Source organism: Macaca nemestrina, chromosome 5, assembly GCF_043159975.1.
Source record: "Macaca nemestrina isolate mMacNem1 chromosome 5, mMacNem.hap1, whole genome shotgun sequence".
Taxonomy (NCBI): domain Eukaryota; kingdom Metazoa; phylum Chordata; class Mammalia; order Primates; family Cercopithecidae; genus Macaca; species Macaca nemestrina.
In genome coordinates this window covers 147,307,156-147,333,808 of record NC_092129.1, presented here as the reverse complement: position 1 = coordinate 147,333,808, position 26,653 = coordinate 147,307,156, and the positions used below count along the sequence as shown (strand labels likewise).

General features: G+C 57.0%; 1 protein-coding gene across 3 annotated transcripts; it reads right to left on the bottom strand.

Annotated features, from left to right (window-relative positions):
• Positions 1–49: 49 nt before the first annotated feature.
• On the bottom strand, positions 50–25,826 carry LOC105474579 (TEA domain transcription factor 3). Of its 3 annotated transcripts, XM_071097157.1 has the most exons (14): positions 25,644–25,823; positions 14,994–15,244; positions 13,102–13,166; positions 8,537–8,599; positions 8,277–8,339; positions 7,522–7,533; positions 5,347–5,484; positions 5,189–5,238; positions 4,243–4,304; positions 3,222–3,355; positions 2,843–3,016; positions 2,488–2,628; positions 2,258–2,410; positions 539–2,080 (listed from the first exon to the last, which is right to left on the bottom strand). In XM_071097157.1, exons 2-14 carry the CDS (start codon positions 14,998–15,000, stop codon positions 1,967–1,969), a joined length of 1,176 nt encoding a protein of 391 aa, XP_070953258.1. In that variant the 5' UTR covers positions 15,001–15,244; positions 25,644–25,823; the 3' UTR covers positions 539–1,966. The 3 variants fall into 3 exon arrangements, with proteins under 3 accessions (XP_070953260.1, XP_070953259.1, XP_070953258.1); XM_071097159.1 differs by lacking the exon at positions 8,537–8,599 and having other exon boundaries at positions 50–2,080; positions 25,644–25,826; XM_071097158.1 differs by lacking the exon at positions 8,277–8,339 and having other exon boundaries at positions 51–2,080; positions 25,644–25,826.
• Between the last annotated feature and the right edge of the window lie 827 nt (positions 25,827–26,653).

The following is a 26,653-nucleotide window of genomic DNA, read 5'->3' as shown; positions in this document are numbered from 1 at the left end:
TCCACCCACCTCAGCCTCCCAAAGTGCTGGGATTACAGGTGTGAGCCACTGTACCTGGCCGCTGAAAGTCTTGGACTGTCTCTGCCCCAGCCCGCTAAGGACTCTGGTCTGTCCCTACTGAGGACAGGTGGCTCAGGACAGCAGGGCTTTCCAGGCAGACATGGTAGGTCAGCAGCTGTCACCTGGGGAGAGCGCCTACCCTCCTTGAGTCACTTAGGGTCAACTGCTAACCCCCAGGCTTTGGTCTGTGTTGTGCTGGCTTAGCAGGGGGCCCTGGAGCTTCCATCTCAGTCAGTGTGCAACCTTGAGCAAATCACTTCCCTCAGGTGACCTCAGGCCAGCACATACAAGTGCTCAGCTGGAAGCAGGAGGGAATGAGGGAAATGTTGAGTGTGGGTAGGGCTTGGGGCCCCCCAGGAGATGGCATTGCAGGGGTTGGGGGTGATGATATACCAGGACCTGGGAGGAGCCCTCAACTGAAGCTGTTGCAATCCCAGGGTCTGGCACATTAACTGGTTACTTGAGTGACCCACAAACAAATAACTTTTAATTTTTTTTTTTTTTTTTTTTTTTGAGCAGGAGCTGGGCCTTGATGGCCCCTGCCCCAACCCCAAGCTGCATTTATGATACAACCCATCACAGCTGGATTTTAAAAATACACAAAAAATATATATAATATACATTATAAAACCTAGGTGGGGTTTGGAGGTGGCCTGAGCGATATGCAAACGGTGAGGACCTTCAGGAAGCTCGGGCAGGGTCGGAATGAGGAAGGGAAGGGGCACAGTACTTCATATGAAACTCATAAATACCCACAGGTGGCTGCTGGACAGGCCCGGCTGGCTCTGGGGGCCTGGGTGTTGAGAAGGGGCAGCAGGTGAAGGGTTAACCTTCAGTCCCAGAACTGGGTCTGGGCGCTGCTACTCTAGGCAGGTAGACTGAGGTGGGGAAGAATCTAAGGGAGCAGTGCCCACAAAGCGTTTGTCAGATCCAAGCCTCAGGCAAGAGAAAACCCAAAAGCCTTCTGCTAGCCCCTCTCTCTGGGCCTCTGGTCTGCCCAGAGGCTGGGACTCCTTCCTCTACCTTGCCCTCAATCTGGAGGGTGCTGGGGGGTGCCCCATTTTCCTGGGGCCCCTGGCTGGCTTGTGGGGTGCCAATGGGGTCTAGTAGCTACTGTGCTCCCCTCTTCATGCCCAGTCTGAAACAGGTGCTCCCCTAACCCAGCTGCCCTCAATGAGGCTCCACCCCTCACACTGCAGAGCCTCTCCCCTACCCTGCGGCCAGCCCCCGCCCCAGGGAGGTAGTGTAAACCTGGGCTCTGGGGACAAGCAGCCCTGGATGAGAACTCCAGCTCTGCCCACCTCTCCTGTGGGTCCCTCAACTTCCTGGAGCCTGGGCACTTCATCTGAAACCCAGAGACCCACACTCGCTGTGCAGAGTCTGAGGACTGCATAAGCCATGCAAGGAGTCTGGGCACCAGGCCTGGGACACAGAGGGGCAAAGATGTATGGTCCCCTCTCTCCTCAGCCCAACCCTAACCGGACACTCTCCTTTCCCAGGGCCTCCACTCACTGACTCCCTTGGTCTCCATCCTGCCCTCACCTGCCCATCACGCTTCCCCAACGGGGGGTGAGGAGGCAGTGGCCACACATGCCGGAGGCTGAAGGTGTCCCCTATCCCCACCTCTCTGAGGTCACGCGAGGTTTGGCAGAGCGGGGTGATGGTGGGCCAGCGCCCCAGACAGGCTGCCCCACCGCTGAGCCCTCCTCTCCTCTCTTCTCCCACAATTAAAGCGCAGAACAGTGGCAGGGAGTGTATGTGCTGGGGTAGGTGGGGAGGCCTCCTGGTCCTGGGCCTGAGGCCTGGCAGGTAGATGAATCCTCAATCCTGGACCCCCCCAGGGGTGCCAGGCAGGTGTGGAGAGGAGATGCTCACCCTGCATCCTTATGGAGGCGCAGAGAGCACCCTAGTCTTTGACGAGCTTGTAGACGTGGTGCTGGGCCCCGTGCTCGCTGGTGGAGACTTCGAAGACAAAAGCAATGACAAGCAGGGTCTCCTGGGAGTCCCGGCTCGTGACCACCTGGGGGGCGAGCAGGTAAGAGATTCAGGAGGTCAGGGAGAACAGGGCCATAGGGCAGGGGGCTGAGCAGACCATTCTCCTTTCTGGATCTGTGCCTCTCATCCCAGCGATGTGTCTGGCTACCTAACTTGGAGGCCCTGGCCTGTGGGACTCCCCACAACCCTGCTGCCCCCATACCTGCAGGATGGTGAAGTTCTCCAGCACGCTGTTCATCATGTACTTCTCAGGCAGGTGCTTCAGCTTGTGAATGAAGTTGATCATGTACTCGCACATGGGCGAGCGGTGGATACGGTACACAAAGCGCCCGTTCTCCAGCCTGGCGTACTCAGTCTGCAGAGAACATGGAGAAGGCATCACTCAGCCTGCCTGCTCCCAGCCCCACCAACCCACCCAGAGCCCACACTCACCTCCACCTTCTCTACCACCTGTTTGCCAAAGGAGCACACCTTGGTGGAGACGCTGATGGTCATACTATCAGCAGAGCTGTACTGAGAGCTGACCCCATAGAAGGCTCCCGGGCCCTCCTGGATGGTGCTGTTGAGGTCGGCCTGGGCATAGGGGTCGGGGGTGTTAGGTGCTGGCAGAGACCAGAAGTATTCCCGCCACACCACATCAGAGTCCTGCCCAAAGATCCATCTCTGGCACTCTGCTCACAAGCCACGAGGAGATGGAGCAGGGTCAGAGGTCAATGCAGTGGGCCTGGATGTTGCACCTCTGTGGTAGGGAAGGGGGCTTGGAGCAGAGAGGGCCAGGGGGACTCACCCAGAACTTGACAAGGAAGAAGGCATTAGGGGGCCCCTTCTCATAGAGCTCCTTCAGTCCCCCCTTTTTCTCGGGGAATTTGTCATAGATCTGGCGCACGTCTACTGCCTCCAAGGGTGGGTCTGAGAAGGCGGGGTTCGTCTGGCCGATGTGCACAAACAGGTGTTTGCTGTACTGTGGGGAGGGCCCAGACAGGGTCAGGAGAGTACTCAGGCTTGCAGGCCCAGAGGCGGGGAAGGGAGCACTGCACAGGTACAGAACTGCCTGGAGCTTCCTGAACAGGCCAGACCCCCAATCCCAGCATCCTGAGTTGCAGTCCTGGATCACCTGGCTGGCCTCTCCACAATTGTGCAAAGGCTCTCACCCCCAAACACATTACCGTGTCAGGGTCTCGCTGCACCTCCATGAAGGCTGAATACTCAAGGAGCCGCAGCCGGGACGAGGCAATGGTACGGTCCTGCCACACAGGCACAGAGGCAGCAGCTGAGGGGAGCGGGGCCAGGGGCTCATAACCTGGGAGGGTGAGACAGATTCTCATCTGCATGGACGCATGTAGGTGCTTACTGACAAAGCTGCCCCCAGCCTGCAAAGGTGCCCCTTTTGGCAAGGAACATGGGTTGGATTTTGACTCCCCTACTAGGTGTCCTTGTACAGTGTACAACCTGCACAACCATATATGGTGGCCCTGGTAGTATACATCAAAAACATTTCCTTGTGTGACTATTAATGTGTGTTTAAACAGGAAACACAGAGAAGTAAAAAAGGGAAAGAACAATTACCCAGAATCCCATCATCTAGAGAGAGAAAGGCTTGTTAAGATTTCGGTGCATTTCCTTATTGGGAGTTTCCTACCCATAGAGATGTGTATGAATGTAGGTTTTGGTGGTGTGTGCTTGTAGCTGTGTACCGGCTATGGTTTTTTGTTTTTCTGAGATGGAGTTTCACTCTTGTTGCCCAGGCTGGAGTGCAATGGCACAATCTTGGCTCACTGCAACCTCCACTCCCTGGGTTCAAGTGATTCTCCTGCCTCAGCCTCCCAAGTAGCTGGGACTACAGCCATGTGCCACCACACCCAGCTAATTTTTGTATTTAGTAGAGACAGGGTTTCACCATGTTGGTCAGGCTGGTCTTGAACTCCTGGCCTCAGGTGATCTACCTGCCTCAGCCTCCCAAAGTGCTAGGATTACAGGCGTGAGCCACCACGCCCAGCTTGGCTATGGTTTTGTGCCAGAGATCTGGAACAACATTGTACAAGGTAAAGGGGCTATTCCTGGCCTGTCTCAGTCTCCTATAGATGTCACAACCCCCTCCCTCCCAAAGCAAACACACGCAGTTGGACCCCAGCTCTCCTAAGCGGAGGTGCAAGTGCCAAGGGAGAGCACCTCGTGTGGGGAACTTACTGCTGAGCGTCGGCGGCAGGGGCGGCTGGATGGGGTAGGCTGGCTGTGCAAAGGGCTTGATGCTGCAGACAAAAGCACAGTCTGGTGAGAGGGCTCCCTCTTCCCCACCTTCCACCTGGCCCAGCCCCTCTTCCAAGACCCCAGGAGCAAGCCACCCAGCCCTTCTGCTGAGCCCAGAAACGCATGCTGAAAAGCTAACTCGCAAGCTTTTGGTTTTCTTCACGTTTTAGCTTTTGTGAAATCCTGCTGCGTCTCCCAGCTGATCTGCGCATTTAATGTAGGATTTCAACCCTCCCCACGCCCCACCATGAAAAGCTGCTCCTTAAGCTCCTTAAGCTGAGGGTCTTTTGTTGAAAGTTGTTTTAGAGTTGAAGAACCAGCACACTTGACCACCTGACTGGTTAACTGAGAGACTGCCTCAGAAACTGAGTGAAAAGTAAAGGGACAGATGACAAGTGGACGCATGCTGATGAGAGAACGCACAGGTGAACAGCCAGAGCATCCACTCTCCTGTTGCCGCTCTCCAGCTTTTTTTTTTTTTTCAGAGACAGGGTCTCCCCGTTGCTCAGGCTGGAGTTGCAATGGTGCAATCAAGGCTCACTACAGCCTGGAACTCTGGAACTCCTGAGCTCAAGCAATCCTAGCCTGCCTCGGCCTCCCAAGTAGCTAGGACTACAGGCACGCACCTCACCCAGCTAATTTTTTTCTTTTTTGGTTTTTTTTTTTGAGAGAGCAGGTCTTGCCATGTTGCCCAGGCCTCCCACCTCGGCCTCCCAAAGTGCTAGGACTGATTACAGGTGTGAGCCACCACCCAGCCTGCATCCCTGTCATCCCTCTATTTTTGAATTAATACTTTGCTTAGCTGTTGCCGGAGCCCAAATGGGAGGGGAGCCCTGTGCGGCTGCCAGGAGGAAGAGGGCATAGGACGATGAGCCACAGTACTCACTCCTGAGAGGGTCCAGGCTGCTGTCCCAGGAGAGGGGGGCTGCTCCAGAACTGCAGGGATGAGACAAGGCCCAGGGGCCCTCAGCATCCATGAACCCCACTAAAGCTCATCCTTTGTGGCACACCCCCACACCAGCCCACCTCCTGGGACCCATGTACCCGCGAGGAAGTGGAGAAGACGGCCTGGGGCAGAGGGGAGGGTGGGCTGAACTTGTTCTGCAGGACGCTGGCAGAGACGATCTGGGCAGAGGACATGGACGCCATGCTCTGAAGGGCTTTGTCCTTGGAGACCTGGTCCTGGGGAGAAGGGGCTGCATGAAGCCAGGGCCAGGCTGGATGAGGCCCAGATTTGCTTTAGGGCCCCTCCCATAACCCGGGCAGAATCCAAAGCACTAGGATGGCAGGTGTTCCCGAAGATCCAGGCCTGGATTCCAGCCCCAGCTCTGCTGTGTGATCTTGGGAGAGTCTCTGTACCTTCCTGGCCTCAGGTCCCCAAGTGCCCATCACCGCTGACCACAACCACGGTAAGAAATTATTTTTAGGCCGGGCGCGGTGGCTCAAGCCTGTAATCCCAGCACTTTGGGAGGCCGAGACGGGCGGATCACGAGGTCAGGAGATCGAGACCATCCTGGCGAACACAGTGAAACCCTGTCTCTACTAAAAAATACAAAAAACTAGCCGGGCGAGGTGGCGGGCGCCCGTAGTCCCAGCTACTCGGGAGGCTGAGGCAGGAGAATGGCGTGAACCCGGGAGGCGGAGCTTGCAGTGAGCTGAGATCCGGCCACTGCACTCCAGCCTGGGCGACAGAGCGAGACTCCGTCTCAAAAAAAAAAAAAAAAAAAAAGAAATTATTTTTATTCCAAAGGCCAATATATATCAAGATATTTCCTCTTTATGTCATGTACTCTCCTATTTTATTTATTTATTTTTTTTTTTTGAGACGGAGTCTCGGCTCTGTCGCCCAGGCTGGAGTGCAGTGGCGTGATCTCGGTTCACTGCAAGCTCTACCTCCCGGGTTCACGCCATTCTCCTGCCTCAGCCTCCCAAGTAGCTGGGACTATAGGCGCCCACCACCATGACTGGCTAATTTTTTTTGTATTTTTAGTAGAGACAGGGTTTCACTGTGTTAGCCAGGATGGTCTCGATCTCCTAACCTTGTAATCCACCTGCCTCGGCCTCCCAACGTGCTGGGATTACAGGCGTGAGCGACCGTGACCGGCTACTCTCCTATTTTCTATTCTGTTTCATCAGTGGTTCTCAAAGTATGGTCACTGGACTAACACACCAGCATCACCTGGAAGCGTGTTAGAAATGTACATTTTAATTTTTTATTTATTTATGTTTTTTGAGACGGAATTTCACTCTTGTTGCCCAGGCTAGAGTGCAATGGCACAATCCCAGCTCACCGCAACCTCCGCCTCCCGGGTTCAAGCGATTCTCCTGCCTCAGCCTCCCGAGTAGCTGGGATTACAGGCATGCACCACCACATCTGGCTAATTTTGTATTTTTAGTAGAGATGGGGGTTTCTCTATGTTGGTCAGGCTGGTCTCGAACTCCTGACCGTAGGTCATCCGCCTGCCTCTGCCTCCCAAAGTGTTGGGATTACAGGCATGAGCCACCGTGCCTGGCTGACATTTTTATTTTTTAAAATTTTTATTTGTAGAGATGCGGTCTTGCTACATTGCCCAGGCTGGTCCAAATTCCTGGGCTCGATGGATTGTCCCACCTTGGCCTCCCAAAGTGCTGGGATTACGGGCATGAGCCACGATGCCCAAGCAGAAATGTACATTTTCAGGCCCCTGCCCAGACCTACTGAATCAGAAACTCTGAGGTGAGGCCCAGAAATTTGTTGTAATAAGCCTCCAGGTAATTCTGATGCACTCTAAGGTTTTTTGAGAACCACTGTATTTCATTTTTTTGTTTTTTTTGAAATGGAGTCTTGCTTTGTCACCCAGGCTGGAGTGCAGTGGCGCAACCTCGGCCCACTGCAACCTCCACCTCCCAGGTTCAAGCAATTCTCTTGTTTCAGCCTCCAGAGTAGCTGGGATTAGAGGCACTCGTTACCATGCCCGGCTAATTTTTGTATTTTTAGTAGAGACGGGGTTTCACCATGTTGGTCAGATTGGTCTTGATCTCCTGACTTTGTGATCTGCTCACCTCGGCCTCCCAAAGTGCTGGGATTACAGGCATAAGCCACCACGCCCGGCCATTTCGTTTTCTAAAAATGAGGCTTGCACACCTATTAAGCTGGTTTCATAATCTGTCATTTGAAAATCCTGTATTAGGTGTTAAGACCCTTTCCCCGCTCCCACTGGAGAGGGCCGTGCTACTTACCAGGTTCATGGCCTGCGAGGGAGAGAGGGAAGACGGATTAGAGGACTTGTGCAGCATCAGGGCTGTGGGGTGAGGGACGTCTTTGCGCCAACCTCCACCCAGTGCCCATGAGTTTTAGCTTCCGAGGAGCCCAAGGAAGCTCAGTAGACCCTCCCTGTCCCCCCAGAGGGAGTGCCTGCCAGCTGGGTCAAGCCCTGGAAAGGGCAGAGTGAGGGAAAACAAGCTGGCACCCTCTGGGTCTGTCCATATGTTCTAGAACTAGGCTCTGGGCACGGGGGCCTGGAGGTAAGAGGCCCCCTCCGCTGCACTGCTGTGGACAGGGAGAAGAGCACACGGCCAGCATGAGGCCCTGAGAAGGGCCTCAGTCATGAACCCCAGACTCTGAGATCCGCAGTTGCAGGACAGCCAGATCTGCAAGGAACTGCCATGCCCACCTCCATAGCCCTGCCGGCCAGTACCCCCGGGGCCTCCTCCCTGCCCACAGAAGTCCCCATGCGGTTAGTAAGCAGCAGTCAGGAGGAAGGAGAAAAAGAAAAACAGAGAAGAGGAGGGGTGGGCCTTAGTGGCCCCCAGATGGTCTCCCTCTCCCTCAATGACAGGGCCCTTGGGCTTCCTGCTGCCACTTGTGTTTCTTTCTGGACCCCCTCACAGCTTCTCAGCCCCTTGCCTGCCCCAGGCTGGAGCCACAGAGCAGCGACAGGCCTGCACCCAGGAGGGTGCTGGGCAGGCCAGGCTGGGTGGCAGGGGCCCCATACCTTCAGCTTGGACTGAATCTCCCGAGATTTCCGCCTGGCTAGAACCTGCAAGTGGCTAGAGACCTGTAGAGAGAGAAAGAAAGAAAAAAAGAGAGAAAGAACAGAAAGAGCAGAAGGAGAGGCAGGAACAGAACTTCAGCCAGAAAAAAGGCACAGTGGGGCTGGAGAGCTGGCCAAGGAAAGGCCTGAGCTATGCAGAGATAGCGCCGTGGGTGAGGGGCCCAGGAGGGCTGAAGGCCCCTGCCAGGCACCCAACATACCTTGATGCCAACCTGGTACTCCCGCACCTTCTTCCGAGCTAGAACCTGTATGTGGCTGGACACCTAGGGGCCGCCCCGCGCCCCGCCAGAGAGGAAAACACAGATAGTGAGGAGGCACAGCCATGGGGTGGCCACGGGCGAGGAGCATCCCAGTCCCCTCATCTCTAGGGGACTACATGTAAATGGGGGGAACTTTTTTCTTTTTGAGACAGGGTTTATGTTGCCTGGGCTGATCTCAAACTCCTGGGCTCAAGCGGTCCTCCCACCATAGCCTCCCGAATAGCTATGACTATAGGCATGTGCCATTGTGCCCGGTTCAGACACCTCTTGACACTGCCAAATCTGTTCTCTTCTTGGCTTATCATGATCAAGAGCCACAGTAGCCTCCAGGGCCACCATGTACAGTTGCACAGGTTGTTCACTGGCCCAAAGGGCACCAGTGAGGGTTGAAATCCAGCCCAAGTTCTGCTGCCCAAGCTATGTGTCACTGTACAAGGCTGTGCCTAACCCTGTCCTCCCCCAAAAAAAGGGTGACTTTTTCTCACTGGTGTCCTCAGAGGAGACCACCTTTTTCCAATTGGCACCACAGGTGCTAGCAATGGCCATGGTGCTCCTGTTGGTCATTAGCTTATACACCAAGGCCACATCCTCTACCAGGGATTTCCCTGGTACCACTGCCTGAGTCCTCCTGTCAACCCCAACCACAGCCCCAGCCTATGAAACCAGGCCTGGCCCTCCTGTGTTGCTCCCATAACTTTTTCCCCTAATACACCTTCTCTTTGCTTGGGCTAATATACGCTAGTGTGTATATATGTACTCAGTAGGTGTTCTTAATTGCACTTCTTCTCTAGCAATCTCCTCCTTGAAGCCTCCACTGGCAACTTGAGCTAATCACAGTCTGGATGTGTGCGCCGTGCTGTGTGCCCAGCTGACACAACAGACCCTTGACCTTGTCAAAGATCTGACCCAGAGGCACAGAGAACCCAAATGTCACTGTTTTCCCCAGGAAACACACAGATCCTTGATGCCGCTTCATGCTTCCAGCATTGGCAAGTGGCTTTCTTGGCAAGTTGTTTTTATTCTTACAAAGAAAGCTCCTTTTTCTCTTTAATCACAGCCTGACAGTGAGTATGTACGTGATGCCACCTGGTTAGGACCTGGGTGGGTGCTCCTCACACTGCCTCACTGAGCCCAGGAATCAGACTCTTGTCCAGCAAAATTACTGACCACTTCATGTTGTGACAGTAACTGACATTTACTGAGCACAGATACTGTCGTCCTCTGCATTTACACATACCAACCCCTTGATCTTTACAGCAACACAAAAACATAGGTACTAATATCCCTGACTTACGGATGACAAAACTAAAGCCTGGAAAGGTTAAGCCATCATACAGCTGACTGCCACAGCCAGGATTCAAACCCAGGCGGTCTGACTCCAGAGCCCACTCTGACTCCACTCACCACCAAGCTACGCTACCAGGACTCGCTTGGACCCTTAGCTCAGAAGACTACCTCCACATGGTTGACTCTGTAACAGCTGAAAGTCACACGGAGCTTCATTCTAACTTAATATTTAGCTCTTTTGTCCATATGGAGGCACTGTGCTTGCTACAAATTGCTGCATGTATGTATGTGTAAAAACCTAAAACTGCATTTCTTTGCCAAAAGTAATTTTTTTTTTTTTTTTTTTGAGATGGAGTCTCGCTCTGTCACCCAGGCTGGAGTACAATGGCGTGATCTCGGCTCACTGCAGTCTCTGCTTCCTGGGTTCAAGTGATTCTCCTGCCTTAGCCTCCCGAGTAGCTGGGATTACAGGTGCGCACCACCACGCCTGGCTAATTTTTTTTTTTTTTTTTTTTTTTTTTTTTTTTGAGACGGGGTCTCGCTCTGTCACCCAGGCTGGAGTGCAATGGCCGGATCTCAGCTCACTGCAAGCTCCGCCTCCCGGGTTTACGCCATTCTCCTGCCTCAGCCTCCCGAGTGGCTGGGACTACAGGCGCCCGCCACCTCACCCGGCTAGTTTTTTGTATTTTTTAGTAGAGACGGGGTTTCACCGGGTTCGCCAGGATGGTCTCGATCTCCTGACCTCGTGATCCGCCCGTCTCGGCCTCCCAAAGTGCTGGGATTACAGGCGTGAGCCACCGCGCCCGGCCTAATTTTTGTATTTTTTAGTAGAGATGGGGTTTCACCATGTTGGCCAGGCTGGTCTCAAACTCCTAACCTAAGTGATCCACCCACCTTGGCCTCCCAAAGTCCTGGGATTACAGGTCAAAAGTAAATTTTAAAAGGACCAAAAAAACCCTTGTCAGTGGTTACTCTTTTTAACACATAAAGACAGGCCTTGTTCTCACAACCAGAGGATGGGTCCCCTTTCACTGGGATCTAAAAGCCCAGAGTTCTAAGAAAGAGTAAAGATAGGGGGAGTTTCATCCTTGTACCTTATGCCCTTACGATGAAGGCAGTGGTTTCTAAAATTCCGAGCTTGTCAATAGCTGGTTTGTAAAAGCTCTTTTCTGGGCAGCCCTCTCAGGATGCTGGGCAGGAGCAGGTGTGATGGTGGACCCTGAATTCAGGGGCTGGGATGTGCCCACCTCTGCAGTCCACCCTGGCCTCAGTTCACAGTGACCCAGCGTGGCTGGATGCAATGGCTGGTGCCTGTAATCCTAGCACTTTGGGAGGCTGAGGCGGGAGGACTGCTTGAGGCCAAGAGTTCAAGAATAACATGGCCAACATAGCGAGACCCCCATCTCTACAGTAATTTTAAAAACTTAAAAAAAAAAAACAAACCAATGACCTAGTTTAATGACCCTTGGCCCCTTCCCACTCTGACTAACAGGTTCCTATGAATACCTCTTCTGGGTAGAGGAGGACCTGCTGAGAGTTTGCTTCTGAGCTCAGAACAGCTTTCTGTTTATAATAATGACTGGAATAATAATAATAGCAGCAGCAAATTCTTCTGCAGTGCTTATGCTGTTCTAAGCGTCTTCACATGTTAACTAACTCAAAGGCTGAGGACACAAGGGTGGGAGGCCAACTACTGCCCACTCCCAGATAGAACTAGTATTTGAACCCAAGGGCTCCAGGGAACAGGGCCTGTGTGCGTGCCTCCATGTGGTATCCCTGGTGCCTAGAACATAGCAGTAGGTCAATCATTAGCTAAGTGAATACATTTGGTGCTGCATGAGCTAGACTCAGGGAGGGTGGTTCATAAATGCTTGAATGCATGGGGGATCTTTGCTGCCCCTACACTGGGTGGGGAAGCTCAGAACCTTCCTTTGAGAAGGAGGTGGAACAGGCCAGACTTGTCATATGCACCATGGGGATCTGTGGGTCCAAATCCCACCAGGACAGGAGGCTGGGAGCGTGAGGGAAGCACTGGCCTCCATTCCTCCAGGTCCTGCCTCCAGCCTGGCCTCTCTCCCAGGCGGTGGGGCCATCACTCCCATCCACTCCCCTTCAGATTTCTGTCACCACACTGCCACCTTCCCTGGACCACAAGCCACTAATTGTCTCTTACATCATCATTTTTCTCCGTTCCCACCATCACTACCCTTGTCCCAGGCCCTGGCACTGTTGATCTAGGCCTTTGCTTATGCCCCCAATAGCCAGCCTCCCTGTATCCACCCAGCCCTCTCTAATCCATTGTCCCGGCTGCTTGAGGGCCTTCCTCAACAGCTGCCACCTGCCACTCCCTGCTCCATACCCTCCTGTGGCCCACCGCTGCCCCTTGGGGAACCTGTCCTCCATGTCTCCTGCTGAGTGTCCCCTACCCCAGCAGTCCCCACCCTCCCTCTGCCACATCATGCTGCCCACAGGCATGGCTCTTTCCTGCCTCGGGGGCTTGAGGAAACTACTTAACTTCCCTATGCATCAGTTTCCTCATCATAAAAAAGAGATAATTACTGTACCTATCTAAGAAGGTTGCTGAGATGATTAAACGAATTAACTTAAAGGAAGCTCTGTATGGGTTTACCATGATGATTAGTTGTATATCCAACTTCCTCAGCCTGGAAGGAAGGGTCCTCTCCCTTTTCTCTGCCTGGCTAACTCCCATTCCTTCTTAAAAATACATCCCTAGTGTCACCTCCTCCAGGGAGCCTTCCCAGCTCTCTCTCCCCACTCCCCTAGCTTTGTCTGGGTTGGCTGCTTGTCCCAGAGTGCCCTGCACCCACCCCCTCTCAGCCCCGCCACCCTGCTCTGTACCCGTCCATCTGACCGTCTGGCTCCCTGGCTGGTGACTCAGGGCAGAGACCATGTAGCAGCCACAGCAGCCCCGTGGGCTTATCTGTGGTCCCTGAACCAAAGGCCCTGGGCAGGGTAGTGGGTGGTCAGAAAGGACAGTGGGGCCATCTCTCCAAGAGAAGAGGGAAGGGTGAATGGAGCTGCTCGGGAGTGGGAGGGGGTAAAATCGAGGGCGTAAGGGGAGCGTGATGAGGCAAGGAGGGTGGCAGGCCAGGTCGGGGGCAGCCTCGAGGAGGTGGGCAGGGTAGGGGCAAGGGGTTGACCGGGGCAGCTGAGACAGAGTGTGTGGGTGGTGGACCCAGCATAAACCGTCTCTCTACCTGTTTTCTCGTCCGAGTCTTCCCCGTCCTCAGTTTAATATAGCGTGCAATCAACTCATTTCGGCCTAGATTGGGGTGAGAGAGAAAATGAGGAGTGGGCAAAGGGTGGAGCCAGAGGCTGGAGACCCCCACCCCACTGGGAAGCCACTCCAGGTCCCTCCCCAAAACACTGCTCTTCTGTTCACCACTCTCTTCACTCCAAGCTGCACGTGCAGGGCGTGCAAAAGTGGCTGGGGAGTCTCAGCTGTATCCTACCGCCTCCAGGACCTAGAGGGGCTGCTCTTCAGGGGAGGGGTGCATTAGGAGCTGTAAGGTAGGAGGAAGGAGGGCCGAGGCACCCTGACAGGCTTCCCTGCAGACAGACTGGGTGGCTGTGGTACAGGTCAGCAGGACAGTAGCAGGGTAGGGCCAGTCCTGGCCAGGCACGCCCATCCTCCCAGCCCCCAGCAGTGCTTCCTGCCTGTGTCACCAGCTCCAACGCTCTTAGTGCATGGATTTGTGGAGGCGTGTGAATGAGCCTGCCTCAGGTGGATGTCCTGCCCTTACTCTGTCTTTACCCTGGACAAGTCCCTTCCCTTCTGTGGTGAAAGACCAGGAAGGACAGGAAGGCAGCACTGAGCGCCTCCAATGTGCCTCCTACACTGGCGGCCTTGTCAAGATGTGTCACTGATCATGTTGCCAAGTCCTTGTGCCTTTTACGCCCATGTCACCAGTCCCCAGTGTCTCTCCACCCTGTGACAGCCTTGTGAGCCTTGGGGTGCAGGGTCTGTTCTGTACTACAGACCCTCTGAGGGCCCAGAAGCTGCCAGTGTCCAGGGACTTGGGCCTGAAAGGGGGATGCCTGGGCCACACAGCTAAGCCCACATCAGCATGGTCAAGGTGTACACCTCTACCCCCAAATCCAGGCTATCTGCCCCCCAGCCCCATGGCCTCCCCAGAACGGCCAAATTCTCCAAATTCCATTCCAATGACTGAACCAGCCCCATTGCTCCTCCCTTCCCGCCAGCCCCTCTCCACCCCACTCTCTCCACCCTGTCTAAAAATACCCTGTGGGGCTCCCCTAGCCTGGGAGGCAGCAGTGGAGGCAGGCAGCACCCACCCTGTGGAAGGCACCCTGGACCATCTGCCTGCCCCCAAGGTGGGGCTCTGGGGCTGGGGTGGGCGTGGCCAAGGGGGCGTGGCCAAGGGACACGGAGCAGCCCTGATCCCTTCCCACAGGCGCGCCCTGGGAAGGGCTGGGCCTGCCTCGCTCAGCCATGGGCTGCTAGGAGGAATAGGGGAGCTGGCCAGGAACCAGGCCCAGAAGGGTCGAGTTATCCCAAAAATGCAGCTCTGGGAGAGCCCTCTCAGGGCTGGACAAGAGGGGACACTCCCTTCTGGAAGTGGGCAAGATGGCATAGAGAAGGGCCAGCAAACACAAGGAGTGGAGAAGGGGACTGAGAAGGGCACGCGTCCTCACGGCCCCAACGCAGGCCTTTGTCCCGGTGCGACCTCCCACAGCCCGCACTGGAGGGAACTGCGTTGCGACTGTCACCGGGCCTCCTTTCCACATCTTCCTCCGGGAAGGGACCCCCTTCCGGGTCTCGACTGGCACAGACTGGGCTGACCCACTTTCTTGGGCCCACTGAGTCACCTCGAAACCTCCAGGCCGGTAGCGGGGAAGAGAGGAGGAGCAGGCGGGGGTGCCAAGGTGTGGGCTGCGCCTTGGATTGGGGGCGAGCCCGGCTTGTTTATGAGGAGGAGCGCGGAGGAGGATCCAGACACACAGGCTTGCGAGCCCAGACTCGCCCAGCCAGCGGCTGGCAGCCTCCGACGTCACCAAACCGGTTGGGTGAGAGGGCAGAGAGCAGGGGGAAGGGCCGCAGTCCCGCCCGCGCCCCCGCTGCACGCACCGTACATCTTGCCCTCGTCGGACAGGATGATCTTGCGCCGGCCGCAGGGCGGGTAGATGGCCAGGGCCTCCTGGAAGCTCTGCTCGATGTCCGGGCTCCACACGCCCTCCGCATCGTTGTCCAGTCCCTTGTCCAGGCCCTCGGGCCCATCCTCCCGGGCCTCCCCGGGGCTGCTGCTGGCGTTCCAGCTGTTGGACGCTATTGTGCTGGTTGCTCTGGGCTCTGGGCCTGAGCCCGCTGGGCGGCCGAGCCTGGGGGACAGATAGAGAGGAGCTGGGGCCAGGATCCTCCTCGACCACAGCAATCTCCTATGCCCAACCGCTGGGTCTGGAGCTCCGCCCCCAGCCCCAAGCCCACCCTAGGAACAGGTGCTCCGGGTGGAATGGAGGTAACAACCAACCACAGCTTGTTCAGAGCTGTGTGACCTGGGATGCACGCGCTACTTCACCTCTCTAGGCCTCAGTCCTGTAAAATGAGAAAAGGGTCTCCTTAAGGTTGTGAAGGTTAAAACTTAAATGAGCTCATGACAAAGTACTAGCCACATGCCCGGCTCATGACACTCAAGAAATACGTAATCAGTAACAACAACAATGCCTCACACCAACACAGCACTTTTGTAGGGAAAAGGCATTTTCATATTCATTCAAACCTCACAAAACTAGGCCGGCGCGGTGTCTCATGCCTGTAATCACAGCACTTTGGGAGGCCAAGGCGGGTGGATCCTTTAAGGTCAGGAGCTCGAGAACAACCTGACCAACATGGTGAAACCCTGTCTCTACTAAAAATATATCAGGGCTGGACACGGTGGCACATGCCTGTAATCCCATCACTTTGGGAGGCCAAGGAGGTTGGATCATGAGGTCAGGTGTTCGAGACCAGACTGACCAACATGGTGAAACTCCATCTCTACTAAAAATACAAAACTTAGCTGGGTGTGGTGGCACGTGCCTGTAATCTCAGCTACTCAGGAGGCTGAGGCAGGAGAATCGCTTGAACCCAGGAGGCAGAGGTTGCAGTGAGCTGAGATCACGTCACTGTACTTCAGCCTAGGCAACAGAGCAAGATTCCATCTTTAAAAAAAAAAAAAAAAAAATTAGCAGGGCATGGCAGCACACTCCTGCAATCCCAGCTACTCAGGAGACTGAGGCATGAAGATCACTTGAACTCCAGAGGCAGAGCTTGCAGTGAGTGGAGATGGCACCACTGCACTGCAGCCTGGGTGACAGAACAGACCCTGTCTCAAAAAACAAAAACAAAAAACACTAAAGCAGGAAGGGTAGGGAATAACGCCCATTATCCAGAGAGGAAAATTGGGGCTCACAAGGTCATGCAGCTGCCAAAGGCATGCTAAGGAGCACAGAGAGGAGGAGCAGAGGGGCAGGGCTGTGCTTCCTCAGCTCTCCCTGTCAGCTCCTCCTCCCCAGTGTCCAGATCCCCAGTCAGGGAACTCTACCCCTCACTCTTGCCCCAGCATCAATGCAACCCAGCTAAGGACCCCTCAGGGGACAAAGAGGGTCCCTGACCCAGGAAGGGCATCGTTTTACCTTCCCCAAATCGATAACCAACCAGAACTCTGCCAATGGGCCTAACGTGGGGCAGGAACTGCCCCAGGAATTACAAAAAGGGAACTGGAGAGGGAGCAGCTGAGAAGGTGCTTGGCCAACAGCCTGGCTCAATCTCACCCGCTCCTCTATCCCACTTCCTGTTCCCGCACCTCCAGGCCCCACAGCAGCCTGTAAACCACTCACACCCGTAAACCACCCACACGCCCGCCCCCGCCCTGGCCCATCCTCCATGTGGGCCAGGGCTCTGTAAACTGTGAGCGCCCTGAACCTACCAGGCTGAGTTATTAGTTAGGACCACACCCCACTAGGCCCCCATCACTCACAACCCCAAGACTCACCCCAAATCCCCTTCAGCCCCAGAACCCACATGTCCAATGTATTCAGGGTCCTGGAAACCTAAGAGCCCATGATGGCTGGATCCTGGGACTTAGCTCTGGGCAGCAGGGAAAAGGGAGGGGTGGAGAGGTGGGGGGCCCCATCAGAAGCCAGGGAGAGGAAGATGAATTCCAGGTCCTGCTGCTTGAGTGGGGGTGGACTCTCTCTGCAGAGCCACCTGTTTGCTTAGGGAGGCTTGAGGGGGTCACTAGTAGAACGAGGTGGGGAGAGCCTGGGGGGCCTGAATGTCAGCTAGTTATTAGGTTATTCTTTTTTTCTTTTTAAAATGTTTTATTTTTTATGTTTTAGATGGAGTCTTGCTCTGTCACCCAGGCTGGAGTGCAATGGCGCGATCTCTGCTCACCGCAACCTCCACCTCCTGGGTTCAAGCGATTCTCCTGCCTCAGCCTCCCATGCAGCCTCCCCGCTCAGCATGGTGCCACGTACCTGTAGCTGGGATTACAGGCGCGTGCCACCATGCCCGGCTAATTTTTTTTTTTTTCCCCCGAGATGGAGTCTTGCTGTCTCCCAGGCTGGAGTGCAGTGGCGCAATCTCGGCTCACTGCAAGCTCCACCTCCTGGGTTCACACCATTCTCCTGCCTCAGCCACCCCAGTAGCTGGGACTTACAGGCGCCTGCCACCACGCCCGGCTAACTTTTTGTATTTTTAGTAGAGACAGGGTTTCACCGTGTTAGCCAGAACGGTCTCGATCTCCTGACCTCGTGATCTGCCCGCCTCGGCCTCCCAAAGTGCTGGGATTACAGGTGTGAGCCACTGAGCCCAGCCAATTTTTTGTATTTTCAGTAAAGACAGGGTTTCACCATGTTGGCCAGGCTGCTCTCAAACTCCTGACCTCATGATCCACCAGCCTCGGCCTCCCAAAGTGCTGGGATTACAGGTGTGAGCCACCGCGCCTGGCCCTCGGTTATTCTAAACTATTATTCAGTTAGTTATTCAGCTATTCAACTAGTTATTGTAATTATTCTAAACTATTGAGTTTAGACTTAATATTACTACTAATATACCTGTCATATGCCAGGCACTGTTCTGGGATTTCACACACATTGACTCATTTAATCTTCACAATAACCCTATGGGGCAGATACTATTATTATTCCTAGTTTATAGATGAAGAATCCAAGAAACAGAGAAGTTAAGCAACTTGCCTTAGGGCACACAACAAGTAAGTACTAGGGCTGGGTTCTGAACCCAGGTAAGCTGGCTTCAGTTTTATAACCAGGAAGGTTATAGGGAGGGTGCTGAGAGACCCCACCACCTGGAGAGAGAAAGGAGGTTCACCTGCCATAGCAACGGCCCTAAGTCTGCCCAGGAGGTCCCCCTCAGTCCAAGCAGCTGGAGCAACTTCAAGGACCCCTGCACTGCTGTACAGCCCTTTCTGTGATGCCTCCAGAGCCACCAGGAATCTCTCTGCCACGGCCAGTGGGCAGCCAGAAGGAGCTGTGCCCCTGACCTGTCAGAGGGGCCAGATGCCCTTATTCCCAGCCTGTCCCTCACCCCAGGAAACTGGATCGAGAGCCCCAGCCCCCACTCCTCAATCAGAGGGGAATTATTGGAATAGAAATGTGAGGGGTAAACAAAATAAATAAATATAAATAAATAAATAAATAAGGAAATGTGGGGGGTGGTGGCTCATGACTATAATCCCAGAACTCTGGGAAGATCACTTGAGGCCAGGAGTTCAAGACCAGCCTGGGCAACATAGTGAAAACCTTGTCTCTATTTTTAAAAATTAAATTTAAATTTAAAAAAACAAAAAGAAAAACAAAAGTGAGGGGACAGGGGTACGCTAGCTGGGTGGGCACACCTAGCGACTCCCCTGTTGATATAGCTGGGATGCAGGCCCTGTCCACAGGTATCAGTCTGACACTGCCACAGAGCTGTCAGAGGGGAGGGAGAAGAGGGGCTACAATGAGCTAAGACCCCTCTTAACCCCTTCCCGAGGCCTCCCTGGAGCAGCAGCGGCCCAGGCAGCCCCAGACTTTTAAAGCAACTTTCCTGCCTCCCCAAAGTCCCTGCCCGCCTCCCCTCAAGCAGGCTGTGGCCCCCCTTCTGAGGGTGATGTCAGCCCCGCCCCGCCCCCCGCGGGAGCACTGTGGCCAAATATGGCGAACACAGCAGCAGGCTTGGGAGCTGGGACAGACTGGGGGGGCGGGGCAGGCGGCCCCTGGCTGGGACCGCTGGCAGCTGGTGAGGGGGAGGGGAGGGGGGACGGCCCAAAGGACGCGTCAAGGAGAGAATAGGACCACCGTCCCTCCCTTCCGCTGGCTCCTAGATGCATGCGAGACTCACTTTCTAGGAACGCTCCTAGGGGCAGAGGCACCAACACAGGGGCAAGTGGCACTCCCCACACACATCCATGCACAGGAGCACACTGTGCAGAGGGGCTGTGCGAGTGCTCGGGTGGACAACCACGCGAGAATGTGTACCCCCAAGCTGATGCACACACGTGGGCAGTCGCGGGCAGGCAGCTGCCCTGGGCTGGGGGCTGGACCGGGGTCTCAGGTGGAAGGGAGTCTGCAGAAGGCGTGAGCACTGGCTGCTCTGTTCTCCTAGAGACCAGCATGTGCCCGCCTTCTTCTCCCTAGACCCCCTAACTGCTGGGACCCAGGCCGGGCTGAGAGAGGAGGCTATGGCTCCTTGGACAGGTGCGGGCTGGGCTGGGGCAAATGTGGGACTCTGGCTTGGTGGATGGGTGGGACATCTAGAGAAGGGCGATGGGGCAGACCCTGGGCTGCTGGCTGACGATGCCCAGGTGTCAGGTGTCTAGAAGCTCTGCCTCGCTGTGCCATGAAGAGGGGTAGGAGAGAGAGGATACCCAACTGAGGGTCAAGGGGAGGGAGACCAAGGCCAGGGTGGGGCCTGAGACAGACAGGAGGAGCAGGGGAGACAGGCTGGGGGAGAGTCTGGGGCAAAGAGAAGCTGAGGTAAACCCAGAGAGAAAACAGACCAGAGACAGGAGAGTTCCAGTGAGTGAGAGACAGAAAGCCCAGCCCAACAGGGGACAGCCCAGAGCCCCGAAGAGTGAAGGGAGAGACCCCAGGAGAGATATGGAGGCAGGGCAGGGGAGTGCTGGACCGTCAGACCCACAGACTGACAGGGCCGGTGGGGGGGTGGAGGGAGAAGGGGTGAAGGAGGGCAGGAGACGGGAGAAGAAAGAGGGGGCACAGACAAGGCAACCAACAAAGACCCAGAGAGACACAGAGCAGAGAGGGGTAGACCAGAAACTCAGATATGACAGGCATCGAGGGAGGGGCAGGCCAGGAGGGGACAGGGAGAAAGAGAAAGACAGGGACAAGGACAGAGACCCAGAGGCCAAGGCCGAACAGAGGGAGGGAGTGACAAGGGAGGCCACTGCCGGGGGCTGGGGGCCAGCCACAGTCCAGGACACCCCCACTCCCGTCTCAGGGGCTCCCACCCTCCACCTCCTCTTAGAACCCCTCCCATCTGCCCCTGCAGAGGAGTCCTGTTGTACCTGTCCTGCAAACCCGCCAGCAGGCTGCAGACCCCCAGGGGACTCAGTCTGCCTTCACCCTCATCCTGACCAGCCACACCCGCTTCCCCTCTCCCAGGGCCCTCAGCCTTCCAGGCTCAGAAGGCCTCTGGGTGGAGGCAGGGATGGGGGCTAGGAGGCTGGGTGAGCAGGCTTTGGGGCCCTGGGGAAGATAAGGGGCACCTTGCTGCCCACCCCCACCCTGGGGCAAGACCTGCCGGAAGAACTGGCTGGACAGCTCCAGGGATCAGGCCAGAGCTGGGGCCGCTGTAGAGGCCCTGGCCCCCCACCCCCACAGGCCCTGCAGCTTCCAGACCACCCAGCCCTGTAGCTCCCTTTAGGGGCCCCGGAGCCACTGCCTCAGTAGGAGGCACAGAAAAAACCAGTCTGGGTGGGTGGGCACCTCCTGTCTTACCCCTCCCCCTGCACCAGCCCTGCTGGGAGGACGAGCTGAGCTGTGACCTTCCTGGGTCTAGCAGCCAGCAGTCCACCCCTGCAGGGACCCCAGCCCCCAAAGCCTTCTCACTTGGAGTGAGAACATCACTCAAAATGTGGGAAGATCAGTGAAATCAGCAGTTTCCTCCCAAATCTCTGCCCTCAAACCTGAGCTGGGCTGACCAGCCAGGGGGTCGAGGATGGGGAGGGCAGCTGAGGAGGGCTAAGGGAGTCTCCCACCCCCTCTGCCTTTTCCTCCCTCCTCCCCTATCCGCCCGACAGACAGCGGGCCAGCTGTTCTCCAGCTGCCAGAAGCTCCCACCCTAGAAGTAGCCATGCTCTGGGGCAGCAGAGCAAGTAGGGATGTATCCGCCTCCCCCAACTCCAGCCCAAGGACCCCGGAGGGACCCTGCCAAGCAGCCACACCCTGCCAGGCTAGGGAGGGATTCCCTCCTCCCTGGAACAGGGTCTCAATTTTTACAGGAGGAAGCAATTTGCAGAGCCCACTAGGAGGGAGGTGGGGGCCCCTCCACTCTCCCCCCCGCTTATTAATGTGCTTCCAATTTGGGAATGGAGACTGTCTCTGCCCCTCCTCCCCACACTACTTGGGAAAGGGGCTTTCTCAGGGAGCAGAGGGGGTTGGGATAGTCTCCCCAGGCCTCCTTCTGCAAAGCTCATCCGTTGTCACGCCCCCTCTCCCTGAAGCAGTATAGGGGGTAGGAGGGTGGAGACTCAGCCCTCAAGTCCCCTGCAGAGAGAAGGGCCCGGTTCCCAGACCTCCCTTCACCCCCTCCCTGGGACTGACTTGTCTCCTCATCTTGTCCTGGTCCCAGGGCGGGAATCTCAGGTATCCAGTGGGAGACAGGCTGTGGGGGGTCACGGTTTCTCAGTTCTCAGTTACCACGCCAGACTCCTGGTACTCCGGGTCGCCCACTGGGCTCCCACCAGCCACTCAGTCAGTGCCCCCATGAGAGTCATGGTGTCCTCTGCGCCCTTCCTCTCGCTCGCACACACAGTTGCGTCACAGCCACTGTCCTGCACATTCACTGTTACCCGCATCTCTCTCCTGCTGGGTTTTTAAACAATCTTTATTGCGATAAAATATACATAACATCGAGTTTACCATTTTTGCCATTCTAAGTGTACAATTGAGTGGCATTAATTACATTCCTCCTTTCTGTTTTTTATCAGTGTCTTTCTCATGGTCTTCCACATAGATGCCACACATGTCAGGGACCACAGGCCCCAAACGCACCCCACAGAGCCTCCTACACGCCCTGCCTGGCACAGCCCTGGGGGTGTCACCCACACTACCCGAGAGTCCCAAACACGTTCAGATAGTGACCACCCACCCACAGTGCCAGGATCAGTCACGCCCCACAGTTTCTCTCACACACGGCGTCGCTTTCTGGTGCTCAGTGTCACCCACACACCACATACCATATTCATGCTTGGCACATGTCGGATGGGGCCCACCTTGCTGGTACACACATCATACTGACACAGAGTTGGTCGTATTGTTTTACTCGCATGTAGTGTCACACGTAAGTCACACACAGACAAACCTGAAGCCATCTCACATGCCGCGTCACAACATACAGGTCACAAGTGGTCACACCACAGCATAACACATCACACAGATCACCACTCATCCGGCTTCTCACGCACACGCGCCCGCGCGCTCGCATACACACAGCCTCATGCAAGCATGGTGTCCCTCACACGCAGGTCACTTGAGCATCAGAGTCACACCCAGTGTAATCTCCAGGCACACAGATGGTTAGGCAGCCGGCTTCCTTCAGCAGCACATCCAGGACACACACAGAATGCCCTGGCACACACAGAACATCCCCCATGCAGGTTCTCAGGTACACAGGTGGCGGCACGCCCAGACACATGAAGAGTCACCAGTTTCTCTTATGGATGTGTATATCTGTCACATACACGAATGTCACAAAGCCACAGCTTCTCTCCCGCATACACCTAGCCCTGCACAAGCCGCTCTGACCAGGGTTCTCTTCCACACATATCCAGCCCCACAGAAGGCAAGTCTCACCCACACAGAAATGTCCCACTCACGGCTTCCCTCACACACATCCAGCGCCACACACAGTTGCAGTCTCATTTCCCTCTAACACTTCCTGCCCTTTCAGGCCTGGCAGGGAGCACAGGAAACAATCGGCACTCTAGGAAACCCCAAGGGCAGAGGCTTTAGGATGTACAGGGGGATGAACCTCTCTGGCCCTAACCTCCACCTCCTGTGGGTTGGGGAAGACAGGCAGAGCCCTCCCTCTGGCAGGGCAGAGTTCTCCCTGGAGGGAAGCGGCCCCTTCTGCAGACAACCTAGGGCACAACACCAGGAGGGGAGGGGAGGGAAGACAGGAAAAGGCCACTGGGACAGTACTGAGTGTGATCTGCTGACCTCCCCAGCTCTATCCAGAGGCAGGTCCTCAGGGTCACCCCCGGCATCCCACAGCTTCTGCAGCCCCCATGTGGGAAGAAGAGGCTGCGACCTCCTAGCTCCTTCACAGAAAGCTGCAGCATTTAGACCCCTGGGCTCCTCTCCCCATCCTGAGTGGGGAGGGGGAGGAGGGCAGGACCAGCGATTTCCACACTGAGCCCTGGGGCCCCCAGAGGTGTTTGGGAGTGGGGCAGAGGGTAGGGCCACCCAAATGGCCTCTGAAGACCTTTTGTGCCAACCAGCCCTACCAGAACGCTCGACCAACTCAAAGGCAAGATCCCCCAATCCACTAAGCCTCCCTGTTCCTTGACACCTGCTTCCTGCCACCTTTTCAGCCCTGTTCACCTGGCTGAGCTACTCCTCAGTCACTCCTTGGTTTGTCCTTGCCTTCTTCCTTGGGCCACTGGATCACCCACCCACCTCTCCAGACCCCACCAGGTTCAGGTTCCATCATGGGAGAAGGGAGGCAAACGGAGACAGACTCTGGGAGGAGCTCAGAGAAAAGGGACCTGAGAAGTCATTCATTCCAAGCAGGGAAACTGAGGCCCAAAGGGGCTGGCCAAGATGGCACAATTGGTTAAAGGTCCAGAGGGGACCAGATCCCTATTTCTTGACCACCTCTGTTGAGATGTGGTTTTGATATTCCTTCAGTTGGTAGAAAGTGCCAGGGTCTACAAACCTTAGGGTGAGGATGGGAGCAGAGCTCAGGACCCATGTGATGCTCCTGTATACTCAATGCGCCGCTCTGTCCTGGCAAGCACTGACCATTCTAATAGCCATTCCCCAGCCCAGATGCGCTCATTAGCATTAATGACGGTTCCCTCCCTAGGGGAGTGGGGAAAGGCCCAAGAGCTTGGGACTCATACTGGCTCCTACCCTCTCCCTGAGGAGGGGGCATCCAGGGCCCCTGAAGTCACCCTTACTGGACAGCCTTGTCCTGGAAGATCTGTGTACTCCCTGCCCACTGGGAGAGTAGGGACCCAAAAGACCACAAAACCACATCCTTTAGGTAGTGCCCTAGGAGAGGGCTCTTGGGGGGAGTGGGGCTACAGGAGTCTAGAAGGGAGGGGACATAATTCCCCCAAATCTCCAACTTTTGGGAGAGCCTTCCCTCCTTGCCCCAGGTGACCCCAGCACTGCTGTGGAACATGTGTACAGAGAACCAGGCCACAAGAGACTGGATACACAGAGCCACCATGGGCACCAGCCCCTCTGAGCTGTGTCCAGCCCCTACCCCTATGCCCTGTTCTTCCGGACAACAAGTCTAGGCCTGACCTGGTTCTGCCCCTACCTGGAAAGAGGGAAGACACAGAAGACAGCCCTTGAGAAGACCGCCCCAAGGCCTCCTTCCCCCTTGCACTGAAAGAATCTCTCAGCCCTGGATCAGGGCCCCTCACCAGTAAAGTTGGCAGAGCAGGGTCCCAATGACACTGCCCCAGGGCCCAGCTGGGCTGGAAAACAAATCCAGACCGGCGCCCCCAGCCCTCCCTCCCCTGGCAGGAATAAAGGGCATGACAGACAATGGAGGGGACCGGGGTAGGAAGCGGGGGACCAGTCACCCTCAAACCTTCTCAAGTCTAAACAAGAGCCCTGAGAAAGTGTGGGGAAGAAAAGGCCCCAAATCCAGACCCCCTCGGAGCCAAGCTCACAGCGTTCAGGGCTGGAACTCTGAATCGACACCCCGACGCAGGCGGCAGAACTGAAGGGAACGTGAGCCCCTCCCTGCCTCTCAGGGGACACACGGCCGGGGCGCGCGGCTTTGCTCTAGACACCCTCCACAAGTCAGCGCAGCCGCGGCACTGCGCGCAGAAACCGGCCTGGGCGCGGGGAGGCCGGGCCCGAGGCCTGCGTGGAGCTGAGGCCGGGCGGGCTCCGGGAGCGCGCGGGCCGGGAGTCCAAAGGGCGGTGGGGCCCGGGACTGGGCGCCCCGGATATGAGATCCAGGGTGGCAGGCAGGCCCTCCACACTGTGCGGCCCCCGGATCCCCGCCCCGACCCCCAAGCGCGGACGGCGGGACAGGCGACGGCACGGGGGACACGGTCTCCCCGGCTTCCCCACCTTCCCAGACCAACTCGTCCCCGTCGCGGGGGGGGTGGTGGGGAGAGCGGGGGGCGGGGCTTCCCGGAGAGATTTTCTCCCTTCCCTCTAAACTTCCCGGCACCCCAATCCGGGGCTCCAGCTCCAGCTGGACAATAGCTCGGGGAACCAGTCCCCCTCGGGTGTCGCCCCCCCTGCCAGCCCAGCCGACCAACCAAACCACCTCTCCCGAGCGGGGCCTCCTCCCGGCGTCCGCCCGGCTTACCTGGTCCGAGCTCGCGGGGGCGCTCCGGCCGGGCCGCTCCGCCGGGCCCGAGGGAGCCGCGAGGGGGGCCGGGGAAGGGGGGTCGTGGGGAGGGGGCTGGCCGGAATGTGCGGAATGAGCCGGGTTGGAGCGGGAGGCGCCGAGCGCGGAGGAGGGAGCGAGCGGGACGGAAAGTTTGTGTTGAGGAGCCGGGGCGGGGGTGGGGGCTGCGGGAAGGAGGGGGCGGGGCGCGCAGGGGGCGGTGCTGGCCGGGAGGGGCGGAGCCGTCCAGCCGCGCTCGGGCCGCCCACCCTGAGGCCTCGCGACCGGGCCACCCGGGCCGGCGCGCGCCTGGGAGCCCCACTCCTCGCCCGCCCGTGCGCAGCTGCCTTCCTCCCCCTGCGCGCCGGGCCTCGCCCCGCTCCCGGGTACCCGCCGCAATTTGGGGCTCCGGCCTGGGGCGGGGCCGGGGGCGGAGCCCCTGCCTCGGGGGCAGGGCTCCCGTCGGTGCCGGGGGCCTTGGGTGCCGCGTCACGAGGAGCCCGGCAGAGCCGTAGCGCACGGGCCCCGGGGCTCTCGGCCTGTCCACCCTAGGCCCGAGCCGCCGAGGCGGAGCGTCCCCTCCAGCTCGCGGGCCTGCCCCCCACTCCCGGGGCCCCAGACCCGGCTCCGCCCTGGCGGCTGCGCCCGCCCTGCCGGGACCCGGTTTGTCTGGTTCTCCCCGCGTGGCTCGTTTCTCGAATTTCTTCTCCCTTTCTCCCTCTTCCCCGACCTCCGGGACCCTCCCTTTCGTCCTGGCTCCCCGGGCCCCCGCTGGGGGCGTCTCGACGCTGCGCGGCCGCCGAGTTTCGGTAGGACCCGCGACGGGCGCGGGGAGGGGACGCGGGAGCGCCCGGGGCCTGGGCGGGAGTGGGGCGGGGGTTGAGGCTTCTAGCCCGCGCCTCGGACGCCTCCTGCCGCCTCGTTCTCCGCACGCGCTGAGGAACCACCGCTCCGCTTGGCCAAGGACGCGGCTTTATTGGGGATGTGGG

Excerpts from the sequence above, each read along its gene's own strand:
- LOC105474579 (XM_071097157.1), bottom strand. Across the intron at positions 8,600-13,101 it reads AGACTCGGACGAGAAAACAG|GTGTCCAGCCACATACAGGT; the intron begins GTAGAGAGACGG and ends GGCGGCCCCTAG. Across the intron at positions 4,305-5,188 it reads CAGCCTGGACCCTCTCAGGA|CATCAAGCCCTTTGCACAGC; the intron begins GTGAGTACTGTG and ends TTTTGTCTGCAG.